Source organism: Corylus avellana, chromosome ca2, assembly GCF_901000735.1.
Source record: "Corylus avellana chromosome ca2, CavTom2PMs-1.0".
Classification (NCBI taxonomy): Eukaryota; Viridiplantae; Streptophyta; class Magnoliopsida; order Fagales; family Betulaceae; genus Corylus; species Corylus avellana.
This window is the reverse complement of record NC_081542.1, coordinates 48,442-68,950: the sequence shown is the minus strand read 5'-3', so window position 1 is coordinate 68,950 and position 20,509 is coordinate 48,442. Positions and strand designations below refer to the sequence as shown.

The 20,509-nt window shown below is 36.2% G+C and overlaps 1 protein-coding gene and 1 long non-coding RNA gene across 12 annotated transcripts; one reads left to right on the top strand and one right to left on the bottom strand.

The window, feature by feature from the left end:
• Window positions 1–8,448: 8,448 nt before the first annotated feature.
• Window positions 8,449–15,222, top strand: LOC132172846 (26S proteasome non-ATPase regulatory subunit 6 homolog). 8 transcript variants are annotated; one of them, XR_009439204.1, is made up of 7 exons: window positions 8,449–8,661; window positions 8,757–8,871; window positions 12,033–12,123; window positions 12,219–12,364; window positions 12,519–12,928; window positions 13,947–13,976; window positions 14,971–15,222. XR_009439204.1 is itself a non-coding variant. In XM_059584412.1 (5 exons), the coding sequence occupies exons 2-5, from the start codon at window positions 8,759–8,761 to the stop codon at window positions 12,858–12,860; spliced, it is 375 nt and encodes a 124-aa protein (XP_059440395.1). In that variant the 5' UTR covers window positions 8,449–8,661; window positions 8,757–8,758; the 3' UTR covers window positions 12,861–15,222. The 8 variants fall into 8 exon arrangements, 2 of the variants coding, with proteins under 2 accessions (XP_059440395.1, XP_059440394.1); XR_009439205.1 differs by having other exon boundaries at window positions 12,836–12,928; window positions 13,947–15,222; XR_009439201.1 differs by having other exon boundaries at window positions 13,947–15,222.
• Window positions 15,223–15,693: 471 nt separating this feature from the next.
• Window positions 15,694–19,537, bottom strand: LOC132172066 (uncharacterized). 4 transcript variants are annotated; one of them, XR_009439108.1, is made up of 5 exons: window positions 19,100–19,537; window positions 18,791–18,921; window positions 17,588–17,726; window positions 17,381–17,482; window positions 15,694–16,066 (listed from the first exon to the last, which is right to left on the bottom strand). It is a non-coding gene; the product is annotated as an uncharacterized LOC132172066 (long non-coding RNA). The 4 variants fall into 4 exon arrangements; XR_009439106.1 differs by having other exon boundaries at window positions 18,791–19,537; XR_009439109.1 differs by having other exon boundaries at window positions 17,588–17,717; window positions 18,791–19,537.
• Between the last annotated feature and the right edge of the window lie 972 nt (window positions 19,538–20,509).

Below are 20,509 nucleotides of genomic sequence, written 5' to 3'. Positions count from 1 at the left end.
GGACACGGGCACCCCTTCGAAGACACGGTCTTGGAAGGTTATAATTGCACTCCTTCTCAATTTCTATGCTCTTTTTTCGTTCAATTTGTTTAGTTTCTATCTCATTTCAAACCCACTGTGACCTATATTTGTGCAGGCGTATTGGACAAGGAGTAGCAAGCGATCTCGGGATCCAGAGTCACCCATCTCCTACAAAAGGCGTAAGGTATGCCTCAAACCTGTTATTGGGTTTTTTTGTTGTTTGGCAGTGAAATGCACATGATTCATAACATGTAGACATGAACATTTTTTTATTACGTTGGTATATTTCTGCATAGATGGAACCCGCTGAAGGCGAGGATCCATCACTTTGGTCTCTTGAGTTTGAACGTATGTTTATGCAAATGTTGGTTGAATTGGCCAATACGGGGAGAATAGTGAATGTAGTTCGCCGCAACCCTCATCCCTTGGCGGTGCCCAACTATCAAGCAAAATATGGCTAGCGATTCCTCCACACTAACGATGAGAGTATCTTGTATGTAGTTCGCCCTAAGGACATCTGCTAAGGAAATAAAAGTATCGCTTTTCATGCGAAATAGCTTGTAGCAAGTGCCATGATGCCCATGTAATACCTCATGCACGAATGCAGCACCCGTGAGGGCTGACGTGCGCTGGGGTATCCTGTCCACTTCATTTGCTTCATCAAACAAGGACTCAATGTGAAGCAAATACAAGAACATCTCCCCAAACCAGTCATCGTCATCCAGGACATGGTTAGCAGCACCATAGAAAACAAAGTTGGGGGAATTTGGGTTCATCCTGTTTGGAAAATGTATAACATGGCAACGTCAAACACAACTGATTGCAATTACATGGTCATTACCAAATATTTTGCCATCACAATATTGTTGTTATCTCTCTTTTTGTTTTTTTTTTTTCCCCTCTGCACAGTAAGGAGATACAACAATTCATTAGTGCAAGTATTGCTCTTTCAAATACAACAAATGATCGGTGTTCCCTTTTGATTGGTGTTATGTCATGGATTTGTGTTAGTCTGTCCTGTTATATCTATCAAGTGAGTCACAATTAAATTAAATTATTTAATAATAATATGTAGTAAGTCATAATGTGACTTGTAACATTAATTTATGAAAAATATATAATAAGTCATTAATTTATGCATAAATTAATATATAACAAGACATTACTTCATGCATAAAAAAAATCTTGAACCTAATTCTTAGACAAAACAGTTGTATGATCGTCAAATTATCGGTGTAAGTATTGATTATTCAATATTGGTGTTCATCATAATACCCATTTTGCACAATGTCTTAATTATTCTCATTTTAACACGAGTTAAGCTAATTACAACAATTAAATAAACTAAAAAAAAATAAAATTTTGAATTAGGTTTTGTAGTGCAAATATAATCGTTCACTTTTTGTTCTTGTTCCTTTTTTAAGTAAAAATTAATCCTAACAAATGAATATAAAAATATATTTTTTGATATTGTTATAATATTAATTAAATAATTTAATTTATTATTCGTTTAGGGTTTTCTTTGGGGGGCAGGGGGGTGAACATTGATTTAACATGCTATTAAAACATGTGTTGGGCTTTAGGGTTTAGATGATAATTTTTTTTCCCATCTTATAACTGGGCAAATTAAACACAAAGTGAAGTATATTTTCCTAGTCCTATGAACTTCAACTATTGGGTAGTAATTTAACATATCTATCTGCTAAAATAGAAGTATATAACAAAATCTATTGCAGACTGGAACTCAAAACAATTACAATCAAAAGCTCTTAAAATAAAACCACGTATTTATATTAATTTTGGTACTTGGACATTCAATAAGTGTTAATTAGATCAATTTTTTTAAGTGTTTTGCATATCTTTTATTATATATTGTCGATTTTCATTTAAAAAAATCACAATTTTTTTTTTTTTAAAAAAAAGGTAGCCGATCTTTCTTTTTTTTTTTTTTCTTTCTATTTTTAAGAATTTCTATAAAATTTAAGATATTTTAACATATATACACGGTTAAGATTATTGATCCAGTACTCGGTAGCTAAAGTCTTAATCTAACTCTTACATTGTTTTAAGCATAAACTAACTAACTTTGGACATTGAGATACAAGGGATAAAATAAAATGGGAAATTTAAACACAAAGTGAAGTATATTTTCCTATTCCTATGAACTTCAACAATTTGGGTGGTAATTTGTGTTTAGCTCTTATATTGTTAAACAGACATAATTCCTATGAACTTGACCTATTCCTAATTTGTGTTTAACTCTTATATTGTTTTAAGCATAAACTAAGTCTGGAAATTGAGATACAAAGGATAAAATAATTATCACCAGATGACAATATTCATTCTAATATTAATACAATGTACTAGAAGATAGAAGGATACAAGTATTATTAACATTAATCATAGGATTTCCAACCAGATAAACTAGCAAACCATAACAAATGCAGGAAGTTGAGGATAAAACATGAGGTAAACAAAAAGTAGGGTATAGAAGATAAATCAAACATGTCACATTAGTTAACTGCCGGAAGTTCAATCAAATATAAAAAAGGTGCCAGTGGCACAAATATTACATGCCAATTGTTCTTGGAAATAGGACATAACAACATTAAACAAGCCGACAAACCCATAGAAACATGCTAAAAAAACAAATAATGCCATAAGTAGCATTACAAACGGTCCAACACTGGACATAGCAGTCAGCATGCATACAAACTAAAACCACAAGTGCAACAACATAGTTACAGCTTCTCACTCCAAGACTTCTTCCTTTCTGGAGGTAGTGCAACAAAACCATTGCGGACATTCTCATCCCTAAAGAGCTCAAATGCCCTAAAATACCTATCATCATCTAGGTTAGGGGCAATCTCATCCAACATGCCAATGGCCCTACTCATGGCATTGGAAAAAGATGCACCACTACCTCCAGCACCTGCACTACCTTCCCCACTACTCATTCGCAGTTGATCTTGTAACAACATTTCTTTCTTCAAACGGTTAACCTCAATAAACTCTTTTAATGCATCACTTCGAAGAGAGTCTATATGAGATATACCCTTACCTTTCCTCTTGTTGTTTTCTGTGCTAGGCCCAGAACTATCAACTGGATGTTTACCACGTCCGTTACCCCCAATGACTATACCCCTATTTTGAGGAAGAGGTTGGCCACTTCCCTGACTGGAACCACCCCTAGAACCAAGACCATCTCGACTCACACTGTTATCAACAGCTGCATTGGTTCCTTGACTAACATGCATTCCAAACCACAAGAGTTTCTCATTCAACTCGTCCTCTTCGTCACTACCCGTTGGTGTCCTAGCAGATGAATGGCGGAGGACCCAGTGGCTGTTGAGCCATTGAAGAGTATACCCAACATTTCGTAGTTTGGACAGCCCTTCCTTCGGAAACAACTAGCCTTCGGCTTGATCTAGGACAGACGAAAAAATTAAAAAAAAAAACGTTTGTGTGCGACCTAAAATTAGAGAGTGGGAACTAATATATTAGGCAAGGGTTTACCGAACTTTACCCTAAGATACTGCTGCCACTGGGTCTCCGTCCCCTGGACTGTGTTTGATACTGGGTCCCAACCAAATCCAGTTATGTGCTGGAGGAGGTCAGAGAAGTCACAGTGGTTCATCATAAGTCTAGAAAATTTAGTCCGATGGCAGTGTCGTCCGACCGGTCATTGTCGGAAGCTGGGAAGCTATAGGCGACCACAAGTTCAAATGAACTGACCCATTCACTATTCTCCCCGTATTGGCCAATTCAACCAACATTTGCATAAACATACGTTCAAACTCAAGAGACCAAAGTGATGGGTCCTCGCCTTCAGCGGGTTCCATCTATGCAGAAATATACCAACGTAATAAAAAAATGTTCATGTCTACATGTTATGAATCATGTGCATTTCACTGCCAAACAACAAAAAAACCCAATAGCAGGTTTGAGGCATACCTTACGCCTTTTGTAGGAGATGGGTGACTCTGGATCCCGAGATCGCTTGCTACTCCTTGTCCAATACGCCTGCACAAATATAGGTCACAGTGGGTTTGAAATGAGATAGAAACTAAACAAATTGAACGAAAAAAGAGCATAGAAATTGAGAAGGAGTGCGATTATAACCTTCCAAGACCGTATCTTCGAAGGGGTGCCCGTGTCCGTAGATGCTGAAACGATACAGGGTCGCCGTTGCTTACAAGGTGATTGCGGAATAGTTGTAATGGAGAAGCTATCACAGAATTCCACAGACCCCTCTGAAGAAAGGTCTATGAAGATGGGCTTCTACATGTCTTTGTGCATGAAGATTATATTAAGGGGTGGTTACTATTCACATATCAGCTCAGCTCCAGAGGAAGTGTACCAGGTATTGATGAAGACTCCATTAGCGCGCGGCTCAGGGTGGGAGGAGTTGAGGGCATACGGACTGCAGAGGACGCTGGGCTTCGTGATGGAGAAGACGGGTGTAATTGCCCATTGAGAAAATGCATTGCAGGTATCATCCTAGGCAACATAAGCCAATATGATATCATACATTCATACCATACCAAATCAACGATGATGGAAGCAGCACGTTGTGCCCACATATCTTGTATGGACGATCCACGTTTGTTCAAAAACAATGGACGGACTGATGAGTATGCACAAATCAAGATGCCACCAGACATACGCGGTTCGCAATTCAGGTAATGGGTTTGATTCGGTGTGGTGTAGGTGCATGACAAAAGTCTGCGTGGATAGATCAAAGATGTTCATTATGTACAGATTACATGATGGGTGAGGTGGTGTCCATCCAACGACTCCATGGTCAACAACTTCATTCCTTTACCATGAGTGCGAGTCCATCCTGAAATTGTCTGACTCTGAAAACGGACGGTCTGATGAGTTTTGGAAGAAATCGGACGATGCTCAGCTAATGTTGGAATTCCCCCACTTCACTTTCGCTTTTCCTCTCATTCGTCAGCTTTCGCGGCAACCAACGCATGGAGAACGTGCGTTGTAAGCCGTTGCAAATATCCTTTTTTTGATTTTGTTCCTTCTTATTAACCCAAGACAGCATTGGCGTATGATTCCATGCGTCGCTGCATGGAATGGAATTACAGGGAGCTGCCACATGTCATATTTGCTATTACCGAATACCAACATTGACGGTTAGGATTAAAGCACCTTCTTTGTTTTGAATGCATCTCGTTTCCCAAGCCGAGTTGAGCGTGACACTGGGTACAGACCAACACAATTCATTGCTGCAGAGCCACCTGACTTCAATTGACGTTGCGATCTTCACGTCAAGTAGTAAATCTACTGCAGTGGGTTGGTGACTTGGTGGGTGGGGGTTAGTGGGTGGGCAGTAATTACCCAGCGAATCTGAGCCCCAAATACTGTAGAACACTGGCCTTAAAATCAGGGCCTATCGTGCTTGGGGTTCGAGTGTGCGAACTGGGCCAGTTTAGGAATTTCTACTTGGATCACATTTCGGAATGAAATTCCGGTTGGGTTTTGTGACGAACGGGCCAAACACCACATCTGCATGGGTTTCCTAAAATATTAAAACAAAAATGAATATTGGCCCATCCAAACAAGGCCTAAACTTTCGGTTGAAGTCAATTTGAATTAATTAAATTATTATTAAATTTTTAATTACAATTAATTTAAATTAAGTAATTCTAAATGGCTTATTTATGTCCTATTAAAAATAATGTGACTATTTTTTTTTTAAAAAAAAAAAAAAAATCAATCCGATTTCATTAATAGTCGTCAAGAGCATAAAAACTCTTACAATCACAGAACATACAGTTCTGCAAGATCATAGCCGAAACTAAAATATTACACATCAAAAAATCGAAAACATAACAAATCTTACAATAAAAAACCAATCTATGACGTCAAACATCCACTATGCTATTAAGAATGATGTGACTATTAAAATCACTCTTGAATCAAAACTTAATAATGATAAATCATAAGTTCAATGATAATTTTAATAGTCACATCATTCTTAGTAGGACATAAGTAGACCTTCTAGAATTACTCATTTAAGTCCCTCATTCGAATTTAGTTGGCAATACTTGAAAAGAACCAAAATATCTATAATTTTTATTTATTTTAAATAATAATAATAATAATAAGAATAATAATGTGAGTCATGCCAGACCCACGTTAAGCCGCAGTCGGGACCCAACGTGAGTCTACTACTACCGAAATACCCATAAACCAGACCCTTTTCCGGTCTTGCTAGAAGGATGATGAGGAGCTAATCTCCCTCTTCTCGAAAGAACAGCAAAACAAACTCCATGGAAACATCAAGACGGATTCGTATTTAGCTGGGGCTAGCAAGGAGGCGGTGGAGTGGATGCTGAAGGTTAATGCCCATTACTCTTTCTCTGCTCTCACGGCGGTTCTCGCTGTTAACTTCCTCGCTGGGTTCCTTTCGGCTTCTAAGGTGAGCAAGGGAAGCCATGGATGACCCAACTAGCTGCTGTGGGCCTGAACCCTTCGTTTTTATTTTTTATTTTTATTTTTATTATTATTTTTTAATTTATTTTTTATTTTTTAATTTAGAATTAAGGGTAAGTTTAAAATTTTATAAAAAAGTCAATATTATAAATGTCATTGTCTCACTTTTAACATTTTAAATCTGACTAGAGGGTTTAAATTGATTGCAATTGAAAGTTAAAGGATTCAAATTGAAAAGTTTTAAAGTTTGAGTGGCTTGTCAAGTCGTGTAGTAATTCAGGTGTCTAAAGTAAAGTTACCAAAAATAAAATTAAAAATTAAAAAATAAAAATTTATATGAAAAACTTCACAAAACCCCCTTAAACTTTTCCTTATTTTGACACTAATATCAAAAGTTTAAAAGCTCTTAATTAATAATATCAAACTTTCATTTATTTTAATTACCCAATTCGATTCGAAATTTTTGTTAAATTTTGTCAAAATTCACAACATACCCCATTTTAAAAAAAAAAAATTGCAAAAATGTTTCAATTTTTTTATATAAAAAATAAAATAAACACCTGAATCTTTACAATTTATTTATTTATTTATTTTATTAATAAAATTGAAAATTTGGACAAAATTTAAATGAAATTTTTAACAGAATGAGATAATTGAAATAAGTTGAAAATTCGATATCTTTAATTTCGAACTTCGAAGGTACTTTGAAAATGCATCAAAATTGAATGAAGTTCTCAAAAAAATAAATCATAAATGCAGAGCTGTACTCTTTTACAACTTCTTTTAGTTACATCATCATTTTATCCTCTTTTATTTTCAAAATTAATGTGCGGTGATTTTTCAAGCATATTAATATTTTTCATTTTCTTTATTCAAAATAATACTTTAATCAATCCAAATTTACATATACAAAAATTTGCTTGAGTTGAAATAATTTTCTTCAATTTAAATTTATTAAATTAATATATATATATATTTATAGTGTCTTTAGAGTAGACATATATTTTAAAAATGCATGTGATCTTTAATCAATCCAAATTTACATATACAAAAATTTGTTTGTTAAAATTTTCTGTCAAATTAAGTTGAAATAATTTTCTTTAATTTAAATTTATTAAATTGACAAACGTCTTTTGAGTAAATATATATTTTCAAAATGCGTGTGATTTGTAAATTTTATTTAAATGTTTGTAAGAATCATATGTTATAAAAATGAATAATGCTATGAATTATCTTTTTATCTTTCTAAATCTGATGTGACTTTTAAAATCATAATTAAATTTTAAATGAATCATACTTGAATTTTGATCAAATAATGATTTCAAAAGCCACATCAGCTTTAAGAGGATAGGAAAAATTACAGTTTACCCCCCAAAGTTGACCGTGTTTTTCAATTCGAACATCAAAGTTTCAATTTTTGCAATCCACCCCCACAAAGTTCTAATTTTTTTTTTCAATTCAACCAATATCATCCCAAAATTCTCATATTGCCCCTGATTTTTTATTTATTTTTTTAAAATTTTTATGAAAACAAAAACAAATTTGGGGGTGTAAAAATGGCCAGATGACCACCGAATTTTTTTAAAAAGTTTTTTTATAAAAAATAAAAATAATAAAAATTATGGGCAATATGGAAAGTTTTGAATAAAATTGGTCAAATTGCAAAAATTTGGAACTTTGGGAGGGTAGATTGCAAAAATTGAAACTTTGGTATTCGAATTGAAAAACGCTGTCAACTTTAAGAAGGTAAACTGTAATTTTCTCAAGGGGATAAAAAGATGGTCCATAGCATTATTCTATAAAAATACAAGTCAATCTAATAAATTAAATTATGAAAATTTTTGTGAAAAACTTACTAAAAAAAAAAAAAAAAAAGGAAGCACATAGCAAATTACGACTGAGAAGCATGCGATCACACCTCTTTCCCCATAAAACACACAACGCAAATTTCTCTTTTTTACAGTGCCGCCAGTGCCTCCTCGCTCAAGCAAAGCACAGAGCGCAAACTCGGATAGCCTTCCCAACTCAGTGAGTCCGAACAGAGTCGACCCGCCATTGAAGGCCAGGAAGGAACTCAGGAGCTCCACCTCGTGCTCGCCCACAAGCTCTTCCTCCTGAGGCACCCCGACGTGCAGGACATCGAGAAGGTCCGCCTCAAAGAGGAGGTCTTCGCTGTCGTCAAAACTGACGGTGAGTCTCCGATTCCTACCGAATTTTGCCGAGTTAGGCCTCCGATTCCGTCTCACAAAACGGTCTTTTTTGTTGTTTTTGTGTGTGTGGTGCAGATATGGCTGCGTTATATGAAGCCCTAATCGCCGATTCCGTGTTGGAAAGAGATCAGGGCGTTCTGGACGCGATGCGCGAGAAGAACGACGGCGAGATTAAGAAGCTCGACGAAAAGTGAGCTTGTGTTTGATTTTATTTAATTTGTTTATTTTAGATGTTTGAACTTCACGTAATGCCTGTTTGGTTGCTGAGAGAATGAGGGGAAACGAAATTAATTTTTTTTATTTTTTGGGTCTTAATGTTAAGAATTAGACTTGATGTAGGGAAACTGTTATATTAGGGGTAGTGCCGTGATGGTTTTGGTGCTTTTGGATCCGAATCGTTTTTAAAATTTGAGATTTAGATCCCTATTGGCTCTTAATATCACGCATTTTCTTTGCAATCAAACTCATTTCTTGGGTTCACCTATGTATGGACAGAGGGGGTTTAAGGGTTCCGTGATTAATTGGTGAATTTATTGTCATACTAGGGCTTTTCTTTTGACCAGTATGTTATCGCAACAAGGCAATATGAAAATTGTGGTATGCAAGATTCCACACAATCCAAAACTTACAATCCTAAAAGTCCCTCTCTTTTCTCTTCAAATTTCCTGCATTTTCTCAGCAGTCAAGCGGAGAAAAACCCAAAATTTCTCACAAAACCCAATAAAAACTCATACACCAAATTTCTCAAAAAACTTTTTCTTTGGTCTGGCGTGCTTTGGGCACTAACATGCAGAGTCTTTCCTGGAGATTCTTGGAAACCTTTGTGTTTCTTCATTGGATTTTGAACGCAGACCGGCCGGAGTGCAGATTTGGAATAGTTTCTGTCATTTCGTACTAGTTCTGTTTCAGAGATTGTTTGAATCTCTATAGTTTTGACGAATTTTTGGGGCTTTCATTGGAAGCCGATTATAATTGGTTGGATTGTTGTGATTTTTTTCTTCTTCCTTATTCTTACTGTGTGTGATCTATGGGGTAAAAAAAGGTGGAGGTGGAGGTAGAGGATGTGGTCTTGGTAAGGGCGGAAGTAGTGGTGGAGGAAATGGATCTGGTGAGAAATGGTGCTGGGAATAATGAGAGTTGTTCTATGGAGGAAGGTCAAATTTATGATTTTGACGAGAGGAATCTTTCTGATCAAAATGTCAGTAGTGACATTAAAGCTAGTCGTGATTCTATTGTGGAGGAATATGGCAATTTTAGGGTGAATTGTGGCTCTAAACAAGCTATTTGGGGTAGTTCTTGCAAATTATCTGAAGATGACTCCATGGATGCAGCTCTGATAGCTCAGTGGTGCTGGGGTTTCTCTGGGGAAGGCATGCGAAGTTCACGCACTAAGGAGGGAGGTGGGTGAAGATTTCCTCTGAAACTTCTCGTTGTGGTTGAGCAGGTTAACCAATATTTGTGACATGTACCTTCACTTAATCAGAAGGAAGGCTTGACTAGTAAAGATGGTTATGGGCCAAACTTTTTTGGGCCTTCTTTTAACAAGGAAGCGAACATAGCCCAGAAGACTGAATTGAGGTCTTTCTTCAGTGAAGATCACAGTGAAGTTGGTGAACTTGCTTGTACGAAACCAGAGAGGATAAATGGCAAAGTTGTGGTGAGACCTCTCATCGAAGTTGTTGAAGAAGATATTCTTGAGTGGGCTACGAGTCTTGTGGGGCAGGTATTGGATAAACCTTTACCTTTTCTGTTGATAAAGAATACAATTGAAAATTTATGGAGATAGGTTGGTCCTGTTCAAGTTCATTCTATGGAAAAAAGGGTGGTGTCCGTTCATCCTGATTGCAGAATTCATGATGCAGTTCATGATGCCAAAACTTGGTTTGTGGCAAATAAACCATTGGTTTTAAGGAAGTGGAAACTTAGAATGCTGATGCTCAATTTATCATCATCCAAGGTCCCTATATGGATAAATATTTGGCATCTTCCTTTTGAATTTTGGAAGTTGGTTTGTTTGGGACATGTAGCTAGTGGGGTTGGGAGGTTACTCTGTGTTAATTCTTTTACTGGGAACCATCAAAGATTGAGTTTAGCTAGAACTCTAGTGGAAGTAGACACTAATATTGATTTTCCAAAAAATATAGAAGTGGATAAGGGTAATGGTTGATCTTGTTTAGTGGGAATTGAATATCCATGGATTCATTCTAAATGTGATCAGTGTAAGATATATGGGCATTTAAATACTGCTTGCCTCAATAGTTTGGAAGTGATTAAGTCCCCAAGTGTTATAGCCAAGTTTGGAGTTAGGTGTCTAGCTAGGAAATGCGCTAGCCACATCTGCATTATCATTACTAGTCAAGTTGCAATTAGAGCTCTCTAAAATCACTTATAAAGCCTAATCTCACATAGTAAAGAACTAATGTGAGATTTAATACCCATGAACACCTTTATACTCTACCCGCACAATGTGAGCTATTCATCTTCCCAATATGGGACTAAGGCGTTACAATTCCCCCTTAAATCCCTGACGTTCTCGTTAGAGTCTCGTCATGTAGTGCTCCAATGCCACATGGCGTTATTTGGTTGTTCTGAGAGCCTTTGTTACGACCCAGAGAAAGCACTAGTCGCATTTGCGCTATCACTCCAAAAAGACTAGTCAAGTTGCAATTTAAGCTCCATAGAATCACTTATAAAGCTTAGTTTTATATAGGAAGAAACCAATGTGAGACTTGGCATTCATGAGATCCTTTATAATTCATCCACCCTATATGAGCTATTCATCTTCCCAATGGGACTGGGGTGTTAGACAAATTCTAAGCATTTGGATGAGCAGAAATTAGAGCTAGGTTTGGAAGTGATCAAGTCCCTAGGTATGTGGAGAGTAACAAAAGTGCAAATAGAAATAAAGCAAGTAGTTGGAGCTGAGGGGATATATCCTGAGAGAGGTTTTTTCCCCTACTTGTGCTTTGAAATGAAGATTTTCATTTGGGATGCAAGGGGTTTGAATGACCCCAAAAAACAAAAAGAGGTAAAGGGAATGGCTAATAGGTTGAAGGCTGATATGTTTTGTCATGTGGAAACTCGAGTTAAAGAAGCGAATGTTGGGTCTGTTATAAACAGAATGGTTCCTGGTTGGTAGTATTTGTGTAATTACTGACGTCTTTGGGTGTGTTGGAAGACAAATACTGTTTCTACTCGATTAATTCAGTCTTCAAGTCAAACTATTTCTTTGTATAGTTTGACGGTACTGTGAGTACCTATTGGGATTTAAAGTGTTTATTGAGGTCTAGTTAATCAATTCATTTTTCATTTTTTCACTTAAGCGGTTCTATCTGGTTGGACTTCGTTCAGGATAGCTGATGCTGAAGAAAACTTAGGTGAAAGTGAAGTTCGAGAAGCTCATTTGGCAAAATCCTTGTTTTTCGTTCGAATTGGTGACAAGGTACATATGTATCATAACTTATTACTCTTGAAAGTGTTGCCTTCTTACCGTGGTATTTAATTTTCACACTCAACTTATTCCCCCATGAAGCCCAGGAGAAAGCATTGGAACAACTAAAGGTTACAGAAAGCAAAACAGTTGCAGTTGGCCAAAAGATGGACTTGGTGTTCTACACTCTGCAGCTTGCTTTTTTCTACATGGATTATGATCTAATTTCCAAAAGCATTGATAAAGCAAAGAAGTAATGATATGAAATTTGTCAACAATATTCTGTGGTTCTCTTCTTGAAAGTTGGGCACATGTACTTATCAAAAAAAAAGAAAGAAAGAAAGAAAGTTGGGCACATGAGTGATTGAATTATAACTGTTTGCCTAATGGTGTTAACTTGTTTGAAGAGGGAGGAGATTGGGAAAGGAAGAATTATTTGAAGGTGTATGAAGGCTTGTACTGCATGTCCACTCGAAACTTTAAAAAGGCAGCGGATCTATTTTTGGATTCTATTTCAACCTTCACAACTTATGAACTTTTTCCTTATGACACTTTCATTTTCTACACTGTCCTTACAAGGATTATATCCTTGGATAGAGTTTCCCTGAAGCAAAAGGCATTTTAGGTTTTCTCAATGCATGTAACCTATTTCAATTTTTTTTTTCCCCTATTTTCCTGACCCAGTTCTGTGCTAGTAATTTTACAATCATTTGATCCTTGGTAGGTGGTGGATGCTCCGGAGATCTTGACAGTGATTGGAAAAATTCCTCGAACTCTTTATATGATTGTCAATATAAATCATTTTTCTTGGCGTTTGGTAAGTGAAGGTCTAATATGAGCCTTAAATCTTTTATATAACAATTGAGTATGTTAAGAAATATAAGTTCTTTTGGTTTGTCTGCACGGTCTGCTTTCTTGTGATATTCTGGGCTCTTTGGCATTTTCCCGTCTTTAATCATTTGGGTTTTATAAAAACGAGCTTGAAACTTGTGCAATGCACGGGTTGTTTTTAAAAAATGACCGGAAGAAAAAAATAATAATAATTAGTGGATGCATATTAAAAAGAGGGGTAATGATACAGGTTACGCGGCGTGCATGAACAGTAACGCACGCCACTGACGTGGCATGTGCCATGTCGTAACCTCTTTTTTTTTTTAAAAAAAAAAAAAATCCAAAATCCTGCGTCAAAAACCCCCACCCCCGTCCATTTGATTTCCCCCCAAAATTTTCCCCAAACCATTCTCCCTCCAAACCAACCATTTCTCCCCCCACCGGCACCGTCACCGGCGCCGTCATCTCCTCTCCCCACCGTTACTGCCGCTGACGACCCCAAACCCTTTCTCCCGAGAATCACATTTCATTTCCCCCCCTTTTTCTCCCCAACCCATTTTCTTCCCCCACCGGCACCGTGAGTCTTCTCCTCTCCCCACCGTCACTGCCGCCGATGAGCCCAAAACCACCCCACCGTGCGATGACCAGCTCTACCACGCCTGGGACCCTCACCGACCCGGCCCATTGGCACTGCCGTTAAGGTCAACAGCGCAGACTCCGATATCGCCTTCAATTGCGCCAGGCGGCCTCCACCACGCCAAGAAGGCCAAGGCCTCTTGAGACCCTCGGGCTCTTTGAGACTTTTACAAGGTTGAAAAACCAAGGCAAAGTTAGAAAGCCATTTCATTTTGATTTTATTTCCACATCTGTCACTTTCTGCTTTGTCTATTACGTTTCAATTTCGTTCTCAAATTTTTCATGGGTTATTTTCTATTTCAAATATAATGGTGAAATATTTGTCTTGGAGTTTTCTATTGCTTAGTTCTTATCCTTTGCCCTTCCAGAAATCTCCTCTTCATCAATGTCTCTCTCAGGTACTCTCTCTTTATCTCTCTCTCACATTAGATTTGACTGATTGGTTAGCTTCTAGTGCTTGTTTTACTTAGTGACTTATGGAGCTTTGTTGGAAAAAGATTTGCTGAAGAAGAAAAGAAGTGGGTTTATCTCAGTGTTTTATTTCCTTTTTACCAACGTGATGATATGTTCGGCTTAGCATCTTGCGGACCCAGTTCATAATTTTCTGTTGTTTGCATTGTGATGGCTGATCAGATGGTTACAAATTGTAAATTTTAATGTATTTTCATTTATTGGGTGCTGGAATTTAGACTACTGGGCATACATTGAATAAGGTACAAATATGAGAAATTATCATTTTGCTAGAATTTTTTTTTTTTTTTTTTGTGTTTCTATTTGGACCTTTGTAATTGGTCTCTGGGTTATTTTTTCTGCATAGGATGAGAAGGTCTATAGTAATTTATAATTAATCACTGAGAAGATAACTTTTATGATGTTGGAAAATTTTATTTCAGTACTAAAATCTTGCTTTCTTACTTCTAATTTTTAGTGGTGTTGTAGCTTAAAATCTTCTTGTGGTGTTGAATAAGGCCAATGTAATCAATATATGAATTTGTACCATAGAGTTCTTAAGGCCAGTTAAAACTTCTTAAGAGCTTTTTTGACCGAGGGGTTACTCGAGTAATGAGTGCTTTTATCAAGAGTAGAAGATGATTTAGCCTCTAATTTTGTGTCTCAAAAGTGCATGCTAGGATTTATCAATAAATTTTCTGGCATTTTCTTTTAAGAAGCAAAACTCTACATTTCTTCTATACTGGCTGAGGAGTGCTTGTAATTGGATAGTAAATGATATTATTATATCGATTTTGATGTTGAAATATGTTGTTCATATGATTGCTAAGATTTTATGCTAAGCTTTACTTTGTTAACCTAATTGATGATTGATACTTGATCCATATGTATGTGTGCTAGTGTGAGGGACTTTCCTAACGCAATTGCATTTCTTGATGACAGGCATTGCCTCTTTCCTGATGATGTTAAAAGATCATGTTCTACAATATGGTTGAGAAAAGACAGCAATTATTTCCTTCATGTGACTAAACATAAGATTCTTTTGTTCTTCTGTTTTTATCCCTCTTGATTCACTGTGTATTTGGTAGGTTGTAGGTACCTAGTGATTTGTACATAAAATTGATTATTGGAATGCTCCCAACTCTTGGCCTTATGTAAAATTAATTACTCTATGTGTAAGTTTGTTTCATCTCATTTGATTCTTTTAGCAAGTGTTGTTTGCAAGAATTTATGATGGAATTAAACATTCTCAAAAAATCGTGAAGGATTGGTTGTTTGTTTGACAAAAAATGGTTAAGCTGAAGGAAAATATTGAATTAAAAAACGGATGCAGTATAATCTTATGTCTTGATAGAGAAACATGCAGCCGATTGATGGCTAAATTTGCACATGTTTTGGCCACCTCACAATGCTAATGTGTGCTGAAGGTTGCAAGCATAGCAAGGGCATTGTTGATAACCATATAGCTTTATTCCTTTCTGTTTTGCAAGTGAAAGATATATTTGTTGTCAAAGTTTCAAGCTTGAAAAGCAAGTAGAAAATCACACAAGACTTTTTCGACAACACATCATGACTTCGACAAAACAAAACCAACAAAGTACATTTAATTTTCACGAACTAAAAGATTCTATGCTTCAATAGTATGAAAATATTGAAGGATGTAGCAAAACAGAACAAAGAGAATTTTACAAGCTTGCAACATTAGTTTACAGTTGACCCATAAAAGGAAAAATGTAACCTCTTCCTTTTGGCAAACATGCGAAATACTTGCAAAATAATAAAATAAGCCTATTTAGGGTATCACTTGAATACATTTTAGTAATGAATTTGTACACCAATAATTTACAATAAGCAACCAAGCAACTCATCATAGAAAACGTTGAGAACCTGCGATCCCATGAGTCTGATTACATTAAGGGGTTTTGTGCAACCAGAACATGCAAAGGGATATATTGAATATACAAGAAGTTGAGGCCCATCATGGCTATGCCGAAGACTACAACTGATGCAATACAGCATGAATGGCCTTCAGATGAAGCTACATCAAAATCAAGTAGTCAATAAGAAAAGGACCAATAAGTCAAACATTTAAAAACACATGCATTTTAGCGAAAGCAAATTTGGATATATTTTAGACAGCCATGTGAGAATGAACTAAATGGAAAGGTCGTAGTGGGCTAGTTTTAGTCAACCTGAGTGGTTCTTTCTTAATAGCATGGATTTATAAGAGTCAAGCATAATGTTAAAAATGTTCATGCTAAAAGAGGACTTCCTATTCTAAGTTAATCCCATTGTTCTTATGTGTCACAATTATCCAAACATGCTTTTGACTCTTCCTTCGTAGCACATCTACATATTGGAGATACTTTCTGCAACTGAAAGAAACAATTCACTTCACCTTCCCTAGGTTTAGAAGTGATGGTGGCATAATTGGAACAACAGTAGGTAACTATATGTTTCCTTTGGCTCCATTGAGGCCAGAACTTTGGTCTTGGTGTTGCATCACAATTCAAGAGAAGTTAGCAATGAGATGGTACAAAACAACCACCAGCCCTTCTTTCTAATTTTGTGCCAAAAATTCACCAAATTAAACTTCAAGAGGAGAATTTTATAAAAAAAATTGATGTCTTCTCAAGAGTTTTGTAGAATATCATCATATAAATTATAGACCAATTGCATGCCACCATTTTTTTTTTTTTTTGGATAGGTAATTACATGCCACCATTTACATAGTATTACCTACTAGGTAACGCATCTGAAATGTATAAAAAGATTGGAAGCACAAGTAGCAAGCCATGAAAACAGCATAACTTCAACTCATTTGGTGGCATCTTCAGTAATTTTGATGGTTCCAACTCTCCATTTAGAAGACGCTGGACTAATAATGCATTTTTCTACCAAGAAACAAAAGAAAGTGACTTCTTTTTTCTTTTTCTTTTTTTCTTTTGAAAAAGGAAGTTAATAAAAGTAGCAAGACAAATGTGACTACTTTTGCAGCAAAATGTACTCATATCTAAAGCTACGTGCTGTTTCCTCAAACCAATTTAATATGCTTTGTTTATTATGGACCCTAAGAGCAACAAACCTTACATATTGAAGGACTCGAGTCCTCAACTATGAACACAAACTATGCCCAAAAAAAGTAAAGGATTCATCTCATCAAGCAAAGGCATAACACTGTCTCTCTTTCATTCAAATGCTTATAGCATTTGCTATTTACATGCTTGCAAATTCTTATAAAGAGAACCATGCCATCATTTTCTATTTACTCTCGCTTAGAATTTGATTGTTCAAAGATAACATACTTCATGCAATAAACTAAATTATCAACATCAAAAGAAGAGCAACTCACATAATGGTGGAACATCTCCACAACCTTCTCAGCTTCTTCTACAGTACTCATAGTGATAAACCCAAACCCTCTACTTTGATATGTTCCCCTCTTGTAATTCACCTATAACAAAATTAGTAAATTAGCAGAATTTCATGACAGAAAATTCCCCATCTTCCAGTTTTACTCTCTCACACACACAAAAACCAACAAAAATGCAAACTTTACCTCATCAATCTCAACAATTCCAACAAGATGATGTCATGTGAATGAATTCTCCAAAAAAAAAAAAAAAAAAGGCTTCTCACAAGCCCAAAGATCTGGAGAGCGCATTGGAAGATGTTCACCCCCAATGTTGCTGCATTCACTTATTTTTGTATTAATGGACACAAAATCAATTAATAGCTTACACAAGTTGAAAAACCATAAGCAACAAGTATGCATAAGAAGCTACGAATCAACAGCAATGAGGGAAAGGTTAAAAAGAGACCAAAAAGAAAGAAAGGAAAAAAAAAAAAAAAAAGAGTTGGGGATTTCAAAATTAAGCTCTAGCCTCAATTATAACATGTTGCAGGCCACTTTTGAATCAGCACAAGTTCAAGTTCATTATCCATTTTACATTGATGGTTCATTAAATCCGTACAAATTTCAACTTTGCAAACAAGTTTAAGGAGAGCTTAAGGTCTTAGGTCCATGGCGGGGACACTCTAAAAACAAAACATTTGACAACAACACAACTCCACTAGAATAGACAGCGATATCTTAGAATGGGAACTTGAGAGAGTTTATAGGTGCTCCAAATGAACCAATAGCTATTCATATACTTTTCTAATGACCACCAAATGGCTTTTTGCCTTCTTAATGAGGTGTATAAGAGAATGTGCTTTTTGGAAGGTATTCACATAGAATTGACCCACATAAACAAAACAAAGGTGTTCATATAGAATTAGTATTGGTGGGCTCTTTTTTGGCTTTTTTCCTTCATATATTCAGAGGCAGCATAAAAGTTATCATCTGAGTGATGAAGTAGATTTTGCTATAGACCTTATCATCATACGCAAATAACATTGAGACCAATTACAATGATCAAAAAAAAAAAACTCAATTTTCTAACAATATTATACTTCTCAGGTCTGTACCTTATTCAATGTATGCCCAGCAATATAAATTCCAGCACCCAACCAATGAAAATATATTGAAATTTACAATTTTTTAACCATCTAATCAGCCACCACAATGCAAACAACATAAAATCATGAATTGGGCCCGTAAGAAACTAAGCTGATCATGTCATCGCATTGGGCAAAAGGAAATAAAACAATGAGATAAACCCAGCAAATCTATTTCGAACAAAGCTCCATAAATCACTAAGTAAAACAAGCACTAGAAGCTAACCAATTAGTCAAATCTAAAGCGAGAGAGAGAGAGTACCTGAGAGAGACATTGATGAAGAGGAGATTTTTGGAACAGGTGAAAGGATAAGAAGAGCTAAGCACTAGAAAACTCCAGGACATATATTTTATCATTAATTCTCACTCGGTCTTTCTCAGAAACGAAGCTTCCTTTTCACAAAGAAAATACCAACAACCCATTTGAAATAGAGAATAAGCAATGAAAAATTTGAGAGCCCATGAAAAATTTGAGAACGAAATTGAAACGTAATAGACAAAGCAGAAAGTGACAGATGTGGAAATAAAATCAAAATGAAATGGCTTTCTAACTTTGCCTTGGTTTTTCAACCTTGTAAAAGTCTCAAAGAGCAAGAGGCCTTGGCCTTCTTGGCGTGGTGGAGGCCGCCTGGCGCAATTGAAGGCGATATCGGAGTCTGCGCTGTTGACCTTAACGGCAATGCCAATGGGCCGGGTCGGTGAGGGTCCCAGGCGTGGTAGAGCTGGTCATCGCACTGTGGGGTGGTTTTGGGCTCATCGGCGGCAGTGACGGTGGGGAGAGGAGAAGACTCACGGTGCCGGTGGGGGAAGAAAATGGGTTGGGGAGAAAAAGGGGGGAAATGAAATGTGATTCTCGGGAGAAAGGGTTTGGGGTCGTCGGTGGCAGTAACGGTGGGGAGAGGAGATGACGGCGCCGACGACGGTGCCGGTGGGGGGAGAAATGGTTGGTTTGGAGGGAGAATGGGAGGGAGAATGGTTTGGGGAAAATTTTGGGGGGAAATAAAATGGACGGGGGTGGAGGTTTTTGACGCAGGATTTTGGAATTTTTTTTTTTTAATTTTTAAATAGAGGTTACGATGTGGCACATGCGACGTCAGCGGCGTGCGTTACTGTTCACGCACGCCGCGTAACCTGTATCATTACTCCTAAAAAAGACTGCGAAAACCTATTACATTTTCACTAATTGACTTAGCGCTTGAATACCAACTACTATATGTATCTGCAATTTCTACCAAATATATATATATATATATATATATATATATATATATAAACTAATAATCCAAATTAAAAGGTGTGCAAAAAATTGTTATAATACAACACTAACAAAAAGATCATGGTTTGATTTTGTCCATGACTTCATCTTCCCCTTCCCAAAATAACTTACTAAAGATACTTTCGAAGAGTGAAAACTTTATTCCTGAATCATGCATAAACAAAAAATATATATAATTCTATACTTGGTTTGAAAAATTTAGCATTTTTTGTTTTAAATTCTTACTTCTTAGAAAAATACTAATAATTTTAATTAAATTTCATTTCCCTTTACAACACTTTTTCTTATGCTAAAAATACGTACCGTAGAAAAGCGACTGGTTTGTGGTTATAGAGAATGTAAAGGAAGCAACAACTATTATCAAACAAAATGAAAATTCATTCGTTAGGTCTATTTTAATGGACAAAGCCATCAAAGAAGTTTGTACCACAAATTATACATTGTTTTATAGCAGCATTCACCGTTTTCAGAAGCAGAATTGAAAATAGTATGAGAAAAACTGAAAATGTTGTAAGCAGCTAAATATGAACACTAGGATCAAATTGCATACCCTATTCACATTATATACTTATTTGCATTTTCTCAAATTCTAAATAGAGTATTAGAATTTGAAATATGGCTGTGATTCCTATCCCGGAAAGAAAATAAGTTCTCAAATGTAATACCAATCTTAGAAGCTTAACTTGAACAAAAAAAAAAAAAAAA

Bases quoted from the DNA above. Each gene is read 5' to 3' on its own strand.
- LOC132172846 (XM_059584411.1), top strand. From the start codon at position 8,759: ATGGCTGCGTTATATGAAGCCCTAATCGCCGATTCCGTGTTGGAAAGA. The intron at 8,872-12,032 runs GTGAGCTTGTGT...GACTTCGTTCAG, and splicing joins ATTAAGAAGCTCGACGAAAA to GATAGCTGATGCTGAAGAAA. The intron at 12,365-12,518 runs GTAATGATATGA...ACTTGTTTGAAG, and splicing joins AGCATTGATAAAGCAAAGAA to AGGGAGGAGATTGGGAAAGG.